This window comes from Pituophis catenifer, unplaced genomic scaffold (assembly GCF_029215685.1).
Source record: "Pituophis catenifer annectens isolate HBS135680 unplaced genomic scaffold, rPitCat1.0.hap2 SCAF_1, whole genome shotgun sequence".
Classification (NCBI taxonomy): Eukaryota; Metazoa; Chordata; class Lepidosauria; order Squamata; family Colubridae; genus Pituophis; species Pituophis catenifer.
In genome coordinates, this window is record NW_027256881.1 from 222,287,667 (window position 1) to 222,305,633 (window position 17,967).

The 17,967-nt window shown below is 38.2% G+C and overlaps 2 protein-coding genes across 2 annotated transcripts in view; both read left to right on the top strand.

Annotated features, from left to right (window-relative positions):
* The window catches only part of SLC12A8 (solute carrier family 12 member 8), a 61,695-nt gene extending 51,489 nt beyond the window's left edge, over nt 1-10,206 (top strand). The window contains exons 9-13 of the mRNA XM_070949844.1: nt 1,419-2,100; nt 3,470-3,567; nt 4,748-4,865; nt 6,055-6,115; nt 9,690-10,206. Coding sequence (XP_070805945.1) covers nt 1,419-2,100; nt 3,470-3,567; nt 4,748-4,865; nt 6,055-6,115; nt 9,690-9,855 — 1,125 coding nt within the window. The 3' untranslated portion in view covers nt 9,856-10,206. The remainder of the gene's footprint in view (nt 1-1,418; nt 2,101-3,469; nt 3,568-4,747; nt 4,866-6,054; nt 6,116-9,689) is intronic.
* A 6,807-nt stretch (nt 10,207-17,013) lies between these two features.
* LOC139310293 (uncharacterized) overlaps nt 17,014-17,967 on the top strand; it is an 89,184-nt gene continuing 88,230 nt past the window's right edge. Inside the window, exon 1 of the mRNA XM_070934456.1 lies at nt 17,014-17,401. Within this exon, the coding sequence (XP_070790557.1) occupies nt 17,014-17,401 (388 nt within the window). The remainder of the gene's footprint in view (nt 17,402-17,967) is intronic.

The following is a 17,967-nucleotide window of genomic DNA, read 5'->3' on the forward strand; positions in this document are numbered from 1 at the left end:
TGGTCGTTCTGAATAAGAAAGGCTGTGATATTATATTGAAAAACACTTCCAAATCATGAAGTTTATTTAGAATGGACTTTCATTCCACACTGCTAATACCATTCAACATATCTCTGTTTAATTTTTAAAACAAACAAGCTACTGTAATGCCATACACTGTTCTCTTTGTGTAATATTTTCCCAGGGTCTTTTACTGAACGTCATTGCTTTGCAGAGTCAGTCTTCTCTCCAGAACTTCTGGTCTTCAAATATAAGTTAAAGACATTGTTTAAAGTGTATGCTATCAATAAACATTAGTAATATCTTACATAAAAACCTTTTTAATGTGACTCAGTTTAGTTCATGCTGCAAATGGCAACTATGGTTTCCCATTAACAGAAGTAGGGTAGATATAATAATGACCCTTAGACTTGCAAGCACCCCTCTCTCATCTTCTTTTCACACTAAGTTTTCTAACAATCCTGCCCTATTTCAGGTGCCCAATAAATTTCAGACTATTAATTTTGAGCCACTGACTGAGATGGGTGGCTACAGGAATTGAATGGATGGATTAACAAACAATATGAATAAATATTCAAATAAAGTTGAATTATCAAACTATTCACCATTGATTTGGCACAGCAGAAATGTTCGGGAAACAACTCAGAATTCATTATATTCTGATGAAGTAAAAATAGGAAGTTCAAAGGATAGAGTAAAAAGTTATGATCAAAGCAATCGTAAAGGTCACTTGCGCAGAAAATTGTTACCGAATTTACGTTCATGGCTCAGTGGCAGGGGTGAAATCCAGCAGGTTCTGACAGGTTCTGGAGAACTGATAGCGGACATTTTGAATAGTTCGGAGAACTGGCAAATACCACCTCTGTCTGGCCCCAGAGTGGGGTGGGAATGGAGATTTTGCAATGTCCTTCCCCGGAGTGGGGTGGGAATGGAGATTTTGCAGCATCCTTCCCCTGCCACGCCCACCAAGCCACACTATGCCCACCAAGCCACGCCCACAGAACTGGTAGTAAAAAAAATTGGATTTCACCACTGTTCAGTGGATACAAGATGAGGTGGTTGTTGTTGATGTTGTTCAAAAATCTGCAAAGACTTTTGTACAGGGAGCTCTTAATTTTCTTATAAGACCAACAGTACTAATTATCCTGAAACAAACTGCAGGCTATTCAGGAATGTCATAAATGTTGTAATCTGGATCCAAAGAGTCAAAGGTAGCTACAGTCACTGCGGCTGTTTGTTCTGTTTGGTAGATGGGTCTTCAGGATGTCAATCAGCAAACTTATTTTGTTGTTCTTCCTTAGATGAGGATTCATCTGAGGATGTCCCAGTCAAGCAGATTTATACATGATTTAAACATTATCCAAAAATATTTGACAGATTATTTTGCCTATGTGATTAACCCTTTGTTCTTAATGCAGAAAGGACCAAACAAAACTCCAGTGGCTGCAATCTGCTTAACAAGCCTCATTACCTTGGCTTTTGTTTTCATTGGCCAAGTGAATGTTCTTGCTCCAATAGTTACGATCAACTTCATGCTTACATATATTGCTGTGGATTATTCCTATTTCTCAGTCTCCATGAGCTACAATCTTAAGCAGAACTCCAAAAGGATGCGGCAAGAGGATGCCAGGGCTGTGCTAAGTTGCTCTCGACCTTTAATGCTCAGCAAATCAACTTGTTATGGATCAAATGGAAGAGATCAGTGCAGGTCAGATGGAACTTTGCTGGAATTCACAAAAGATATGAACCATCTTTTTAAGCCTGTCAGTCAAGATCCAGGGACTGATCTTGAACTAAAAGAAAATAATGTGGATGCCGCTCAAGTGATCAAGCAGAGAAAGCAAAAGAAGGCAGCCAAGCAAACATTAGAAGACAGCTTTTGTTTGGCTCCTGAGAACAACATTGCTCATATTCAGGAGCCTTGCAATGATTCCCGAAGATCCAGTGTCAAAAATGTGCAGCATTTTTCACAGCCAAATTGCCAAGACGGGGATGGAAGTGATGCATCTCCATCTGTTATTAGAAAAAACAATCAGAAGGAAGAAGATGGAGACCAACATTTGGATGAAATGCGAAAAGCCTCCAGTCCACAGATGGAGGGTAAGAAGATTTGGAGCGCATTAAATTATTGTGTATTTGAAAATGAAGAATGCTCATTTGCTTTTCTAAGTAAGGGAAGTGATCATTTATATGTGTTCAGGCTGTTATCCCTTGTGACAAACTGTGGGTTTTTTGTTTTTTTTTTTTACAACTGTGCACAGAGACTGTTTTAATTTAATTTGCCAATGGAAAAGTGGCCCAGAGTTAATTCACTACGAGATAATTTATTGCTTACTGTCTCTTTTCCAGTGCTGTACATATGCATCTCTCATCCACACGGCAATGTGAGATGCATTTATTTTTATCTTTACATGGGTGGCAATACATCCCAAATGTTAAGACTTGGAACATTAATTCAAAATGTGTAAGAACAAATGGCTGTAGTATTCGACACCAAACAATTCTGAGTTAAAAGTGGAATTTATTATATTGCATAGCTGGGTATATATATTTTTATATATCTGAAACATGCATAGAATTGTATAAAAAGAATCCAAGGCATGCAGCATTCTCTGAGTGAAATCCAGTTAGGGTATTTCCATTGCTAGAATTGCTTTTTATTAGTAGAGCTAGTAGAAGTCCCCTATATTCCTTCAAAATATGCTCCAAATTTCCTTCCCCGTCTGAAGCTGATTATCAAGGGGGATAGAAAGAGATGAACTACTGCATTGGCAGAAGTTTGCTTGCAGAACGCAGAATTTCACCCAGTAATTATGTTAAGTGAAATATCTCCTAATCAAAACATCGAGCTAGAAGAGTTTTGCAAGGAAGAGTGGAAATAAATTCTAAAAGGAAGAACTGAGAGACTCATAGCTGACTACAGGAAACATTTGGAAATATTTCCAAAGGGAGGATTGCAAAGTGATATGCATCTCAATATGCAGAAAGATGTCATGTTTAATTTCATATTGTGGAATATTATATCTGACTTTGTTTACTGAGGAACATACAATTTGACCAGGAATGCCTAAATGTTTGCTTCCAGCTATAGAACTACTCTGCAGAACCACTTGCCTAAATCTTCATGAACCTGTTTCTTTTAAAGCAGAATATGTGACATAGACTTTTCTGATTAGAAAAGGAGAAAGTCAAATCTGCAGGATTTTCTGAAAGAGATAAGAGAGTTAGGTGAGTTGGAACTAGGAGTTTTAGTTCTTCAACTCTAAATTTCTGAAAGGGGAATTGAAGGTAAAATTATGCCCAATTTCAAGTAGAATGGATTTTTTTGTTGTTGATTCATGTAACTATCCAGTCCCTAGTGGATTTTGATTTGTTTTAGAAGTATACAAATGATGCTTTTGAGTGTATCCATCTTACAATTTTTTTTGAAAATTGTAAATTGTAAATTCTTTTCTCTCCTGTTCTGCAGATTTAAATCTAAAGCAACAAAGCCAAGAATTAGAAATTCAGAAAATACCAGTTTCTTTCTATTCCAAGCTTTGTGATCATCGGATTTCCTTTTTTGGTGTAAGTCACCTTCTAATTTTCAATCCTCTTTGTAACACAGTAGGCAAGAAGTTATAAATATTACTATTCATCCCATAGTAGATTCAAATCATTATACATAGAATAGGACTTTGCAGCTCTTTGAATTCAAAGAAAATCCTGAGATATCTTATCATTTAAAATGCTAAGACTTAAAATGATTACTGTACAATTGCATTTAACTTTTAATAACTACCTGGACATTTCAGCTAGAGACATTCTGCATCTAAATACCAATTGCTCGGAGTGGCAGCTAATATCTTCATAACTGGCTGAATAAGTTTCCCAGAAGCATCTGCTGCAGGGGTGAAATCCAGCAGGTCCTGACAGATTCTGGAGAACCAGTAGTGGAAATTTTGAGCAGTTTGGAGAACCAATAGTGGAAATTTTGAGTAGTTTGGAAAACCGGCAAATACCTCCTCTGGCTGGCCCCAGAATGGGGTGGGAATGGAAATTTTACAATATCCTTCCCCCAGGAGTGGGGAGGGAATGGGGATTTTGCAATATCCTTCCCCTGGAGTGGAGTGGGAATAGAGATTTTGCAGTATCCTTCCCTGGAGTGGGGTGGGAATGGAGATTTTGCAATATCCTTCCCTTGCCATGCCCACCAAGCCATGCCCACCAAGCCACACCACACCCACCAAGCCATACCCACAGAACCGGTAGTAAAAAAAATTGGATGTCACCACTGATCTGCTGGTCAGTTCTGGAATCAGATGGATTAAATGCACCCTTAATCTGTTGCAACATCGTTGGCTTCATATCTTTACATTCCTGTCCACTAAATAAAACAGATTAAATTTGAGAGCTGAAACTGCCTTTCCTATATGGCTCAACTCTGGATTTTCAAACAGTCTAATAACAAGTTCAAATTCACAGGAATTGGTTCTGAAAGGTATATAGCCTCTAATGTTAAAAGATTTCACGTCCCCAAGGCTTACTCACTCAATCACATAAATAATTTTTAAATTAGTTTACTTGCACCAAAAATTCTTTAAAACTTGACCAATAATGAGGCAAGAAGTAGAAGATGCTAAGACATCTTATCTGCCTTTGAATGTAAAGTTCTTACCTTTTTTCCCACGGAAACTATCATTCTAATAACAAAAACAGCAAAATTTAATTTATCACAGCTTAATCCTAAATATCATCTTTCCTACAGGCAATAGTTTCATTAGTCATTATGTTCGTTATTCAGTGGATTTATACTCTCGTTAATTTGGGACTAGCAATTATTTTGTATTTCTACATTGGCAAAGCGAGTCCAGGACTACCACCTGGTAAATATATTTTTCTCTCCCCCCCCTCCTCATCTTCTTCCTAAGGGAGTACAATGTTATGGCTCTTGCCTCTCTATCTTCTTCTGGGTTTGCCTTATGTTCTTTGACCTTCTCACTTGCTAGATAAATTTAAGTGCTTTAAAGTCTTTACTTCCACTTATAAATTTGTTTTATTCTGAATTGTTGAAGATGGTAAAAATTAAGCCTACAATACTCAATGAATGTGGAATAAAGTTTGAGCAAGTGAAAATGAAGTTGCCTACTCTTAATTGTAAACTTGGTTTTAGGACAATAATCTATTTTTAAAAATGAGGTGATTGTTAAAACCTGAGATAGAAAGTAAAGAGAATTTCTAGAATATTTTTATATTACTGGAAATTAATTACTGCACTGAAGATTAGAAAAAGTACCATGAATTCAAAATATAATAACAGCAGGTTGGACGATCATATTTGACCTGAAAAGATTGTGGATCTTTTTCACTTTTCCAGTTATAACCTCAGTGGCTGTCTTTTATAAAAACTGACACCAGTCCTGAAGAATCGCCGAACTAAAGCTATCAGTCTTAATTTTGTCCTTGAATTACAAGCGCAGTGGTGTGAACAGAAGTGTTGACAATGCTTCCATTTTTCAGCGTCAGCCACTTTGCAAACAATATTTGATGGCAGAATCTTTAAAGGCTTTTAAAAAATATTTGGGAACAACTAATTTATTTTTTGCTGCTCTCAATGCAGGTATAATGAATTATATTAAACATTTATTCCAGCTGTTCAACATTGCAATTCAAAATAAAGGTTAAGCTTTTCTCAACTTTAGAAATACAGCATTGCATCATGGAGAAAAAGTTAGAAAGTCTCCTAATATGGGTAATATTTAGAGCCTGTATTGCTTAATTAAATTTAGTTTAAGAAGAACATTGGAGAACTACATTTCTATTATGGTTACATGTTTAAACTTGCTCAAACTAACTTTAATTGTTAAGGCTTAAAGAAGGACTCTTAGCTTTTATAACTCTTCCCCTCAGAAAATTCCCTTTGGATGAAACAGGTGTCCAAATTCTCCAAAATATACAGCTGCTTTAATACTTTGAAGAGAGACACTTCCCTTGTGCTAACATGTTTTGCCTAGCACCATTCTTTTAACATTTTGCCCAGTTGTAATCATCTGCATTTGTTTCTTGTTCCTACAGGTGTGGCAGCTAATTTCAGCTTTTTCAAGTGGATTAAACTCCTTTTACTTAATGTCTGCAGGTTGGTGACTAAGAAAAACAGAGAAACAATTGATGTTGAGTTTAATGGAATTTAGGATCGGTCACTGATCATCATGATTTTAAATAGCCACAAATGTAATGAATGAATAAATGAAATGTAATTTCATGTAATGAAATTATGTAATGAAAAATAAAGTCCCTGTAGCTTAAAGCCCTTGTGTAAAAAATACCCCATTTAGTGCATTACAGAACTCACTTTCAGTTATGAAATAATAAGTTTGAGCTACAAAAATTTTGGAACATTACTAAATAAGAAGCCAAAGTTAAATGTGTGATTGAGTATGGTACAAAACCCTATTACTAAGCACTACTAAAATATTGAACACTGAATATTAACTGTACCTAGCTCTAAAAATCCTTTAAAAGGATTAGAAAACAAAAAATCATAAGACTTCTTCAAAATGCCTTCAACTCTTGGGCGTTATGTCAGCAGCAACTAACATAGATCATCCCTTCATGAGCCACTTTGCAGTGCCTTCAGAGTCAGTCTGGCATTGGAGAAGAGCTTCAGCTTCAGTTAATGTCAAAAGAGAAATGAAGTAATATTAGCAAAAGCTGTCTTCTCAACAGCTCAGCCATATGTGATTTAGGCAGGAATAGGAAACCGACAGCCCCTTGACTGTCCCTGGACCATATCACTGAAGTTCAGCACTGTGATTTTTTCTCTAGCTTTCTGGACCTATTAAGTGAAGCCTTACTGCCCTTATTTAACAGTGAAAGCCATTTCTGAACTAACTAAATACATGCTAAGACCTATCTGAAGCACCTTGCTTGCTCCTATTGAGAATCTCCATATCTCCATTTGTTTTCTCTGTGAATTTTGTAAATTTTGTAAACTTAAAAAAATCCAATTACTTGTGGCTCCTGGTTTAAAGGGCTGAACATTATATTGAGATGAGAAGTCTAGTGCAAGGCAATACTCGTTACAGGTAGTCCTCGACTTATTATCACAATTGAGCCCAAAAATTTCCATAGCTAAGCAAGTCAGTTGTTAAGTGAATTTTGCCCATTTTAAAACTTCCTTGCCACCGTTGTTAAGTGAATCACTGCAGTTGTTAAACTGGTAACACAGTTGTTAAGTCAATCTGGCTTCTCCAGTGACTTTGCTTGTCAGAAGGCCACAAAAGGTGATATATCATCCCGGGACAGTGCAATTGTCTTAAATACAGGCCAGTGGCCAAGCATCTAAATTTTTATCACGTGACCATGGAGATGCTGCAGAACTTGTAAGTGTGAAAAACAATCACACTTTTTTTCAGTGCTGTTCTAACTTTGAAAGGTCAATAAATGGAATGGTTGTATGTTGAGGACTACCAGTAGTGCAACAGAGGTGCCCATGTTCTGATTGCTGTGATCCTACCAAATAAACCGACTGCCATATCTGTTGAAGTTCCAAATCATCTTTAAAGACAATGCCACACTAGAATAGTCTGGTCTGGATGATAGAAATAGAGGATAACTGAACCAAGGTTAAAAGGCACTCTAAACTTCTGGTACCCCTTGAGAGCCCTCCATTAACCTAGAATTCAGAAGAACTCTTAAATTGCATACTTATTTTGTAGGTCAATGTAAGCCAACTCTCAGCAGTTACAAAGTTCCATCATTATTTCTTCTCATGCAGCACAAACTTTATATCACAGGAAAGTTGTGTGGTTTCCCAAGGCAAGTAAATATAAAAGGACAGAGAGATCATCTGCATATGGATAACAGTTTGGCTCAGAGCTTTGTATTATTTCTTCTAGTAGCTTTATAGAGATATTAAAAACATTTTGGAGTCATCTGCCAATTCACTTATCTCCTCACATGTTAAAAGCGTTATTCTTTAGTGCCTCTAATCATCGTAATTTTGTGTTTTTATGTAAGTTCTGAAACTATATTTTAAGGCATTTATAATCAATAATTGTTTACAAAGAATGAATAAGAAGTTTCTTAATTACCCAAGAGTCACAAGGAGTTGAACCAATACATACTGTAAATAAAAATCTAGATATCTCCCCTTTCAGAATCTGTATCTATGTGGGAGGTAAGCATCCAAATTATAATAGCAATAGAATTTAGACTTATATACTGCTTCTTAGTGCTTTACAGCCCTCTCTAAGCAGTTTACAGAGTCAGCATATTGCCCCCAACAATCTGGGTACTCATTAGACTGTATTGTGGCTATAAAAATATAGTTCTTAGCTATAGAGCAGCTGAAAATGTTTCCTGGACAATCATTGCTGGAATATGAACCCAGGACATTGATGACAAACAACTTAGCCTACCTTACCCATCCCCAAGTTCACCCATATGTGCTTGCATTAGATCAGAGTATATTTATTTATTTATTTATTTATTTATTTATTTATTTATTTATTTATTTACTTACTTACTTACTTACTTACTTATAACATTTGTGTACAAATTTCCATTAAAAAACAAAACAAAATGGAAGTACCTTACCACTGAATGTTAACTCAAAGCAAAATGTAAAAAAGATCCTGGTTAATTTGGTGTCCACAGTTAGTTTTCAGACATCCCATTGAGTCTTTAGCTGGAGTGCTTTGTTCACTCAAGACTGAACCATGGGTGACCATGGTTGGTGATCTGGGAACACCCAGGAATACATTACTATCTTGCTACATCTATCTTGCTATGACACTACTTGGGGAATGTGACAAGCGAAAGAAGCTTTCCAGCAGCTGTGTTTGTTCAATATTATTAAAACAAATTGTCTAAGGACCTCTTGTAAATGAATGTCATTTTAAACTTTTGAAGTAGACCTTCATGGCTAATTACAGCTTTTTTTGCACTCTAGCGAGTGATATATAATAAGTGCCGTTTTACTGTCAGACATGTGTGAATGTAACTAAACATTATGCTAAGTTTTTTTTCCAAAAAATGTTTAGTTTAATAGGGAATTAACAAAACACTTAAGTATTCTAACAGAATAGAAAAGAAGTTAAACAAAAGATCAAACTATTAAGGAGTGAAGAAGTCAAATTAAAAACAATATAGACTTTGAAATTAAAGAGAAATATGAAAGTCTAAACATGTAAATTCACCATTTCTATTCAAAAGAAGATTTGTATTAGATGGAGGTCATTGTGGGAATTGTACGCAATAAGTTTTCTGAGCATTTCCCCCCTCTCACTTTTTTCTCAGGACAGTTGCCTGCTAACAAGGAATGTTTGGAAGCGGCAGGCATCATGTTAAGAGGTTGGTCCTTTGCCATAAAGCGCACATTGTAACAGGAACAAACCTCCATCTTCTAATTGCATGGATCAGAGCAGCTAAAGCACTTGGCAATAAATGAGAAGAAGCAAATATGTGTGCAAAAGAAAAAGTTTTTGACTTGCATGTTTTTAGAATTGCTGTTAACATAAGAAAGAATTCCAGCCAAAGGCGAGAGCCATAAGGAAAAAGCTGGCATTCCTTTCTGGAGTGAAGTTTTGGGGCGCTTCATGGAATGCATTCTTCTTTTTTTGTTTTATTTACATAGTTCAGAGTGCAGCTGCAGATGTATTGGGAAACAATGGGGCATCTGAAGGTTTTTGTGTTCTTTTGTTTTGTAGGGGAAGGCCATCCCCGGAGGAGCGATTTGTTGTGACACCGACCTTTGCAACAGTTGGCATGGAGACCACTCAACTCACTGAAGAGAATACAGATTTTGCTTCCCGAGATCGTTACCATCATTCCTCTGTTATCACCCGAGAAGAGTTGGTCCATCAGTTCCAATGAGAGAGCTATGTGCCATTCACTTTACCAGCCAATTAAAGACTGACTACAAACTGATCTTTTCACAACTGATCTTAATGAATGCTGAAACTTCCAATTAAGGGGAGTCAGGGGGAAGGAGCGGCAAGCAAATTCAAACCCTGCTTTTAAAAGAAAAGGATTTGGGTTTTCATTCCAGGGCATCAGATATTTTTGTGCAATAACTATCAATCTAAAATAGAACATGGTTTTGTAACACCTGTATTTGCTAGAGAACATAGGACACCCCAAATTTTATTCCACAGACAGGTCCTTCTGAAATCTAGAATTGCCCCAGGCTTCTCCAAAGGGCTTGGTATTGACCCCCTAAAGATCAATGGGACTATCTATTGGTTTTGTTGTTAACATTGCTATTTGTAGAACTGTTAATTAAATTAGTGTTTATTAAATTATTTTCATATAATAAATATTTGGGGGATGAGGAGCAATCTGAAACTTAATGAAGAGGTCAATGAACAGAAGAGTTTAGGAACTTCTGAGTTACAGGATATAAGGAGAAAAAGATGCTATGGGCAATCAATGCAAGAGTTTACTATGGGTGGAACAGATACGTTTTCTAACACCTTCTCTGGAATTGGATCAAACTTTTCTGAATCTTGCAGTTGTCCTGAACAATACTTTAAACTCATACTGACTCTTCCTTATTTTTATATTTCAAAAGTTAGGCACAAACAATTAACTGTGACATACAACTTAAATTGCACTTTAATCTTCAGACTTCCATGCCTTCTAGGTCTTGCCCAGGATGCTGTAGAGGTAAGTCACGACCACAATTGAGCCCAATTGTGGGAAGCGAAACGTCTTCTTCCTCGGGGGGATCAGTCCAGTTGCCTTTTGAAAAAGCACCTTTGAGACAAGAATTCATGTGCTTGGTAAAGCGACTTGGAATCTGATGCCAGTAAAGTAACATTGCCAAATTGGATTTCTAAGTAATTGGAAACACTATGGAAACATGTTTTGTTCTGTAATAAGAGTCCTCAAGGTTAATAAATTGTCATATTTACACAAAGATTAAAAGCTACTTATTCATTTATCTTTCTCTTTCTTTTGCTTACAATTTGAGAGGCTGTAATAAAGTCAATAATCCTAATGTTAAGTATAATATATGAGTTTTTCATACCAGGTTTTCAAAAATCATCATCTATTTCTCTCTTTTTGTTTTTGCTGTCTCAATCTCTTTCCATTATTTTCCTCCTTTATTTTATTTGATGAACAATAAGTGTTGCTAAAACGAATAGTAAATGGCACTTCTTCTTTGACTGCACAGTGCAGTTTAAGAGAACTATGATTTAGTTTTATATTCTATGAAAAAAAAGATGTCCTGCTAACCCTTTTCAAATTTTTAACATAAGTGAAATAAATCCACTTTCACTTTATGCTGGAAAAAAACAAATCCTTGCCAATTTTTTTTTTTTAAAGGCTGAAAATATTTCTACAATTTGTTCTGGAATTAAAGTTCGGGTTTTAATTTTTTAAATTTCATTTTCTGAATGTTAGATTTTATTTATTGAATTAATTTCTTAAGAATTTTAAAAAATATCTTATTAAATAAATAAATCATTGGGATAATCCATGGGTGAAATCCAGCAGGTTCTGACAGGTTCTGGAGAACCAGTAGCGGAAATTTTGAGCAGTTTGGAGAATCGGTAGCAGAAATTTTGTGTACTTTGGAGAACCGGCAAATACCACTTCTGGCTGGCCACTGGAGTGAGGTGGGAATGGAGGTTTTGCAGTATCCTTCCCCTGCCATGCCCACCAAACCACGCCCATCAAGCCACACCATGCCCAGCAAGTCATGCCCACAGAACCAGCAGTAAAAAAATTTGGATTTCACCACTGGGTTAATCCATTATGTGTGAGGACTTCAGATTAGAACATGTCTACCGCAGAAAAAGTGAGCTACCGATTGTAATGGGGCCTATTAAACCAATGAAAAATCAGGAAAAAAATAGTTTATAATGTTCCTGTTTTTTGTTGTTTACATAATGCTTAAAGTGTGTGAAGCAAACAAGCTGAACTACTTCTCAGCAATAAAAATAACTGGAATGGAAGTGGAATCCATTACTTTCAGAAGTATATTCCACTTCTCTAGAAGTGATCAAGCAGAGGCTTGATATAGAAGCCCATTGTAAGGAATGCTTTAATTTCGATTTGTACAACAAACAGAGGGTTGAGCTTGATAGTCTAAATAGCTCCTTTGAACTGCTTGGTTTGATAATCTGTTATTCCATATTTAGATAAATGGGTAATTGTATAATTAAAAGCATTTGATGCTTGTTAATCACCAAAACTAGGTTATGTATGTTTCTGTGACCGAGAAAGAAGAAATATGTGATTTTGATTTATATTTAAGGTTTCTCAAAATGGCAAGATAATTATGTCTGGGGGTTTTTGTGTGTGTGTGTGTGTGTGTGTGTGTGTGTGTGTGTGTGTGTGTGTGTGTCTTAGAATGAAAGAATGAGAGAGTATTAAAATAACTTTTTCCTTCATCTTAGCTCCTAAAGAAAGTTAATGCTGCTTTTTCACAGTACGTGAGGCACAGAAATAAAATGTTTATGACAGAAGGAAGGAATGCAATATCTAAACCTTATGTCGGAATTACCCAGCTAATTCAAGCATGATGACTACACGCTTTAGAATATTAGATTTAAGGCATTCAGGTTATCCTACTTGTGCAAAGAACTGAAAGAAATGAGAGCATCAAATATGGGACAAGATATAAAAAAGAAAAAAAAATGCAGTAAAATCAAAGCACTTTTTCATTGCTGGCTCCTTCATTTCCTTCCATTGAAAATGTGATTGCTTGTGTCAGATTCTACCTGTGAAAAATAAACTTAAGAACAGTTGATTTTATTCCATAACTGGGATCTTGGCTTTGACAGCTACATAGTCTATAATACATAGCCAACATCATGGTGTGGTGAGCCTGGGACACAATTTGATTAAGGACCTCATCCAGTCTTGAAAGCCCTCTTATATCTCAGTACTGATAGTCCTCGATTTACAACAGTTCATTTAGTGACCATTTGAAGTTATAACAGCACTGAAAAAAGTGACTTATGACAATTTTTCACACTTACGACCACTGCAACATCCCCATGGTCACGTGATTTACATTTGCATGATTGGCATCTGGGGTGTCCCGGGTTCATGTGATCATCTTTTGCGACTGCTTTCTGACAAGCAGTCAGTTGAGAATCCAGATTTATTTAACAACTGTGTTACTAATTTTAACATCTGCAGTGATTCACTTAACAAGTCTGGCAAGAAAAGTTGTAAAATGGGACAAAACTCACGTAACAAGTTTCTCACTTAGCAACATAAATTCTGTGCTCAGTTGAGGACTACTACCTGTATATATCTCACTTTATAAGTCCACCATAAGGATCAAATTGGAAGGGAAATAAAATTCTGGAGGTAAAAGGAGAGGGATGGAAATGGTGTAAGCCAACAGCAGCATAACTGAACACAATTGTTACTGTGGAATTATATTAAATTCATGCAGAAATTACAACTGCATAAGGAATCACAGATAATTCTTATAGTGCAAATGTTGATGGTTTATACAGATGTAATGAATAAATAAATAAACCTTTTTAAAGCTGGAAAAATAAGGATATGCATGATATTTTTTGTAGCAGGGAGGAGAGTAAAAGTGGGAAAAATAAAAAGAAAGATTCAAGGGGAAAAATATCCCAGCCTCCTAACTATTCACAAACTAAGAACATTTTCAGTAGTAAATATTACAGTGGAATATTTTGAGGATAGTGCAATGGTACTTTATCTTCTCCTAAAAACTGCAAATGGCAATCATTTATGCCTGTGGGTTTTTTTTTCTTTGCAAGTGATTATCTTTAATGTTGTATCAAATTGCTGTTGCAATGAGTCTAAATTCATGATTCAGCAGCACATCAATGCTTCTAGGAAAGAATTCACATTGCAAGGATGGAAGATGGATGTGATAAGTGGGAAGTGAATGGAAGGTTTTGGCTATCTTCTGCAACATAATTTTTATTTTTAGAAAATATATATTAATGCAGATTGCTTTATCTTAATGTGGCATCAATCACTTCTGATCTAGAGGCATCATTATACAACTTTACATAATAGTCCTAATACTGAATCATTGGTAATTTCCCTTCAAGAATCTTGCAAGATGTGGGTATTTTTCATTTCACGAAATTCCAGATTCTCATTCGACTTTTGTTACGTTGAATATCATTTTAGGGATCATGGATGTATGAATGCTTGCAGGTATTATTTTGCTGACCACTTAGAGGAAACTTCAAGGTACTCATAAAATTAAAAATGAAGCCAGTGCAACATCTCTGGCTCTCTTGATAATTCTCCCACTTCTACCTTTGAATCAAGCTGATATCCAGACTTCTAACGATTATTAGTTGCAATATCTACATATCTGAAGAAAGCAGCAGTGGCCTGTGACTATTATTATAGACAGGTATTGTATATACTGTAATTATATTATCATTAGATGACCATGTGTCATCTATTTGGCAACTCCAAATCTCAACTAATAAATGCTCTATCCTACACATTGGCAATAAAAATCAAAACACCAAGTACAAGTTGGGCAGAAACGGCCTCGTAGATGACCCTCATTCTGTCAAGGACCTAGAAGTACTCATCTCAAATGATCTAAGCCCCAGAGCTCACTGTAACAGCATTGCTGAAAAGGCATTAAGAATTGTTAACCTAATTTTGCGAAGCTTTTTTCCGGTAACATTGTATTGCTAACTAGGGCATATAAAACCTTTGCCAGACCAATCTCGAATACAGCTCCTCTGCCTGGAATCCACACTGTATATCAGACATTAATACGATTGAGCAGGTCCAGAGGTATTGCACGAGAAGAGTACTCCACTCCTCTATTCACAATAGAATCTCTTATGCCACCAGGCTTGAAATTTTGGGCTTGAACAATCTGGAACTGCACTGTCTGCAGTCTGATCTAAGTATAGTACACAAAATTGTCTACTACAATGTCTTAGCTGTCAACAACTTCTTCAGCTTCAACCTCAATAATACATGGGCAAACAATCAATACAAACTCAAGGCTCCAAACTCAATTGTAGAAAATACGACTTCAGCAAGAGTGGTCAACGCCTGGAATGCTCTACCCGACTCCATTGTTACATCCTCAAACCCTCACAGCTTCAACCTTAAACTGTCTACCGTGGACTTCACCCCTTTCCTAAGAGGTCCGTAAAGGGGGGCGGGGGCACGCATAAGCACAGCAGCGTGCCTACCGTCCCTGTCCTACTGTCCCCATTTATTTTTTTATTTATTAAATTTATATTTGTATTCATTTCCTTCGTTCATGTCCATGTTCATATTGTATGTACCTGCTATCTTGTACATGTTTGACAAACTAATAAGTATGGACTCATAGGGGTAATATTGTAATTGCAATTATAAATGCTTTCTATCTCCTTGTTGCTACTTTTTATTTTGGTTCCATGGCATTTGAAAAAATAGGAACTGCATCCTATTAATGCTAACATTTTTTTCATATTTAACTGGCTTGTTCCAATTCACAGGTTCATTTTCCAAATCATTGATTTTCATTAATTTTCACCATTGATTGATCATTGATTTTTTGCTAAAATGGTTATCTTGCAGTTTTCATGTTTTAAATTCTTTTCTGAATTCATTTATCTGTAATTAATACATCCATTCCCTTACTCCTTTCTTCCCTTGCCCCTGGCATGAATACCACACACACTCTTTCTCTCTCTTTTCTCTGCTTAAATCTTTTAAATCATGGTTTTGTGAATATTAGGTAGACAATAGAACAATGTTGAAGTATAGTTTAGATGAAAGCAGACGATAAATAACTATTCAGAGAAATAAATATGATTTATTATTCCTGGATTAAAGGGTGTAGATTTGATGAAATTCAGACCAATATTTAAAGACTTTTCCAACAACTGTGCTTTTATGCAAGTGCTGCAGTTTGTAAATGCATTAATTTTTTTTTTTGTTTTGTTTCTGGGATTTTGAATATAATCCTAGACAGTCATCACATCTCTGAAAATAAAATGTGTTTGTTCAGCCAGAAATACTTTTGAGGTTTTTGTTACAGGATAGTCAGTTACCTCAATAAAAACCAACGAAATGCCTTTTTTTATTATTTTCATATCACTTAAGTACTTTCACCATTGCTTGAAAATAAAATTGCATGAAACATACTTTTGAATTATAGTGGCAGGAAATGGAAAAAAAATGCATTGATAAGCTTGAAAATATCCAAAGAGATGTGTGTAGGTATGCAAGTGTGTCTGGAAGTCCACATTAGGACATCCAAATTTCTGACAGCTCTACTCTTCACATCTGGAGCCAAATTCTCTGCTCTGATTTAAGAATCCCCATAGCTCACAAGTCACAATTTGGCTGCCTCGGTCGATGTATAGGAGAAAAGGGAAAGGACAAAAATCCATTGGTGGGCATTAGCTCATCGGAATGAAGCAAACGACCATCAGGTTTCTAGTCCTCAAGGATTCTTCTTCACGCTGAAAGCGGCAATGTGTGATGGGTGCATACACACACGCATAACAGACTGACACTTCTCTGGCTATCAGAGTCGGCCAGCAAACTTCACGCTTGACTTCTTCCCTCCGGGCCTTTCAAACCGGCGCGTCAGGGTCTCCCTCGTGCTTCGAATCTCGACTCGCGCCTTTGGGCTCCTCACACGCGTCTCCCATACTCCCTTCTCTACCCGACGGCCCGTTTCCAGCCCCTCCCTAGATAGGACCGGGTCCCGACTGGGGGATGCCCCGAGGAGCAGCCTGCAGGGGCGGAGGGGAGCGGGACGGCCGCTTGAGGGGAAAGAGAGCAGCCTGGGCAGGGTGTGATGTCAGCGGCCGCGAGGAGGAGCCTGCCCTTGCCGGCGCTTTTACTTTCAGGCTCCGCACCACCGCGAGCGGCCACTGCCGGAGCCGCGTCCGCCCCGCTCGACCATGCCGTCCCGGGGGCCGGCCGCCGCCGCCGCCGCCTCGCCACTGACCCGGGGAACTTTGGGCGCGCCCGCGGCTCTGCTTCTCTGAAGCGCCCGCTCCCTTCCCGCCTGCCGGGCATGGCGCTGCCTGCAACTGCTTCATGAGGATGATGATGATGGTGGTTGTGGTGATGTTTGTGGTGGTTGTTATGATTACTGCTCTGCAACAACGCCGGGCATGTGAAATCCCAAGCATCATGCCAGCAACGCGCCTGTTTCTGCTCCGTCCCCTCAGCCTCCTGCTGCTGCTGCTGGGGCCGCATCTCTTTGTGGGATCTTTCTCCCTGGGCTCTGCCTCCTCTCCCTCGCCCTCCGAGCGTCCCTCCGTCGCTACGACGGGGCCTCGGGCAGCGGCGACCATCCAGGGGGGATCCGCTTTTCTTGCGGCTTCCTCCTCGCGACTTCCGAGGGAGAAAGGAAGCCCGCAGCCTTCCGCGGCATCTGTCAGCGTTTGGGATCGGACGGCGGATCGAGACGGCGGCAGCGACAGCCCGGGTGAGTGAAAGGGTAGGAAAGGGGGGAAAGGGCGGGGAAGAGGGAAACTCTTGTGTTTGTGTCGGTGCGTGTGTATACGTGCGTGTGTGGGGAGTGCACTGCACGGACAACAGCAGCTGCTGGAGAATGCTCTGCTTCATCCTTCCGTCCGTCCGTCCACCGGTGCAGCATATTTTATTATCCCATTTTGGACTGGGGATTCCTTGCAGGTTGTCAAAAGGAACGGCTGTAGAGCTCTCCTTTTCGCCGCCAGTTTCCTCACAATAGAAAGTCTCTCTCCCTCCCTCTCCCTCTCCCTCCCTCCCTCTCCCTCCTTTTGCCAGTTTCCCCACAATAGAAAGTCAATCTCTCTCTCCCCCCTCTCCCTCTCCCTTCCTCTCTCCCTCTCCCTCCCTTTGCCAGTTTCCCCACAATAGAAAGTCTCTCCCCCCTCTCTCATTCTCCCTCCCTCTCCCTGTCCCTCTCCCTCCTTTTACCAGTTTCCCCACAATAGAAAGTCAGTCTCTCTCCCCCTCCCTCCCTCCCTCTCCCTCCTTTTGCCAATTTCCTCACAATAGAAAGTCAGT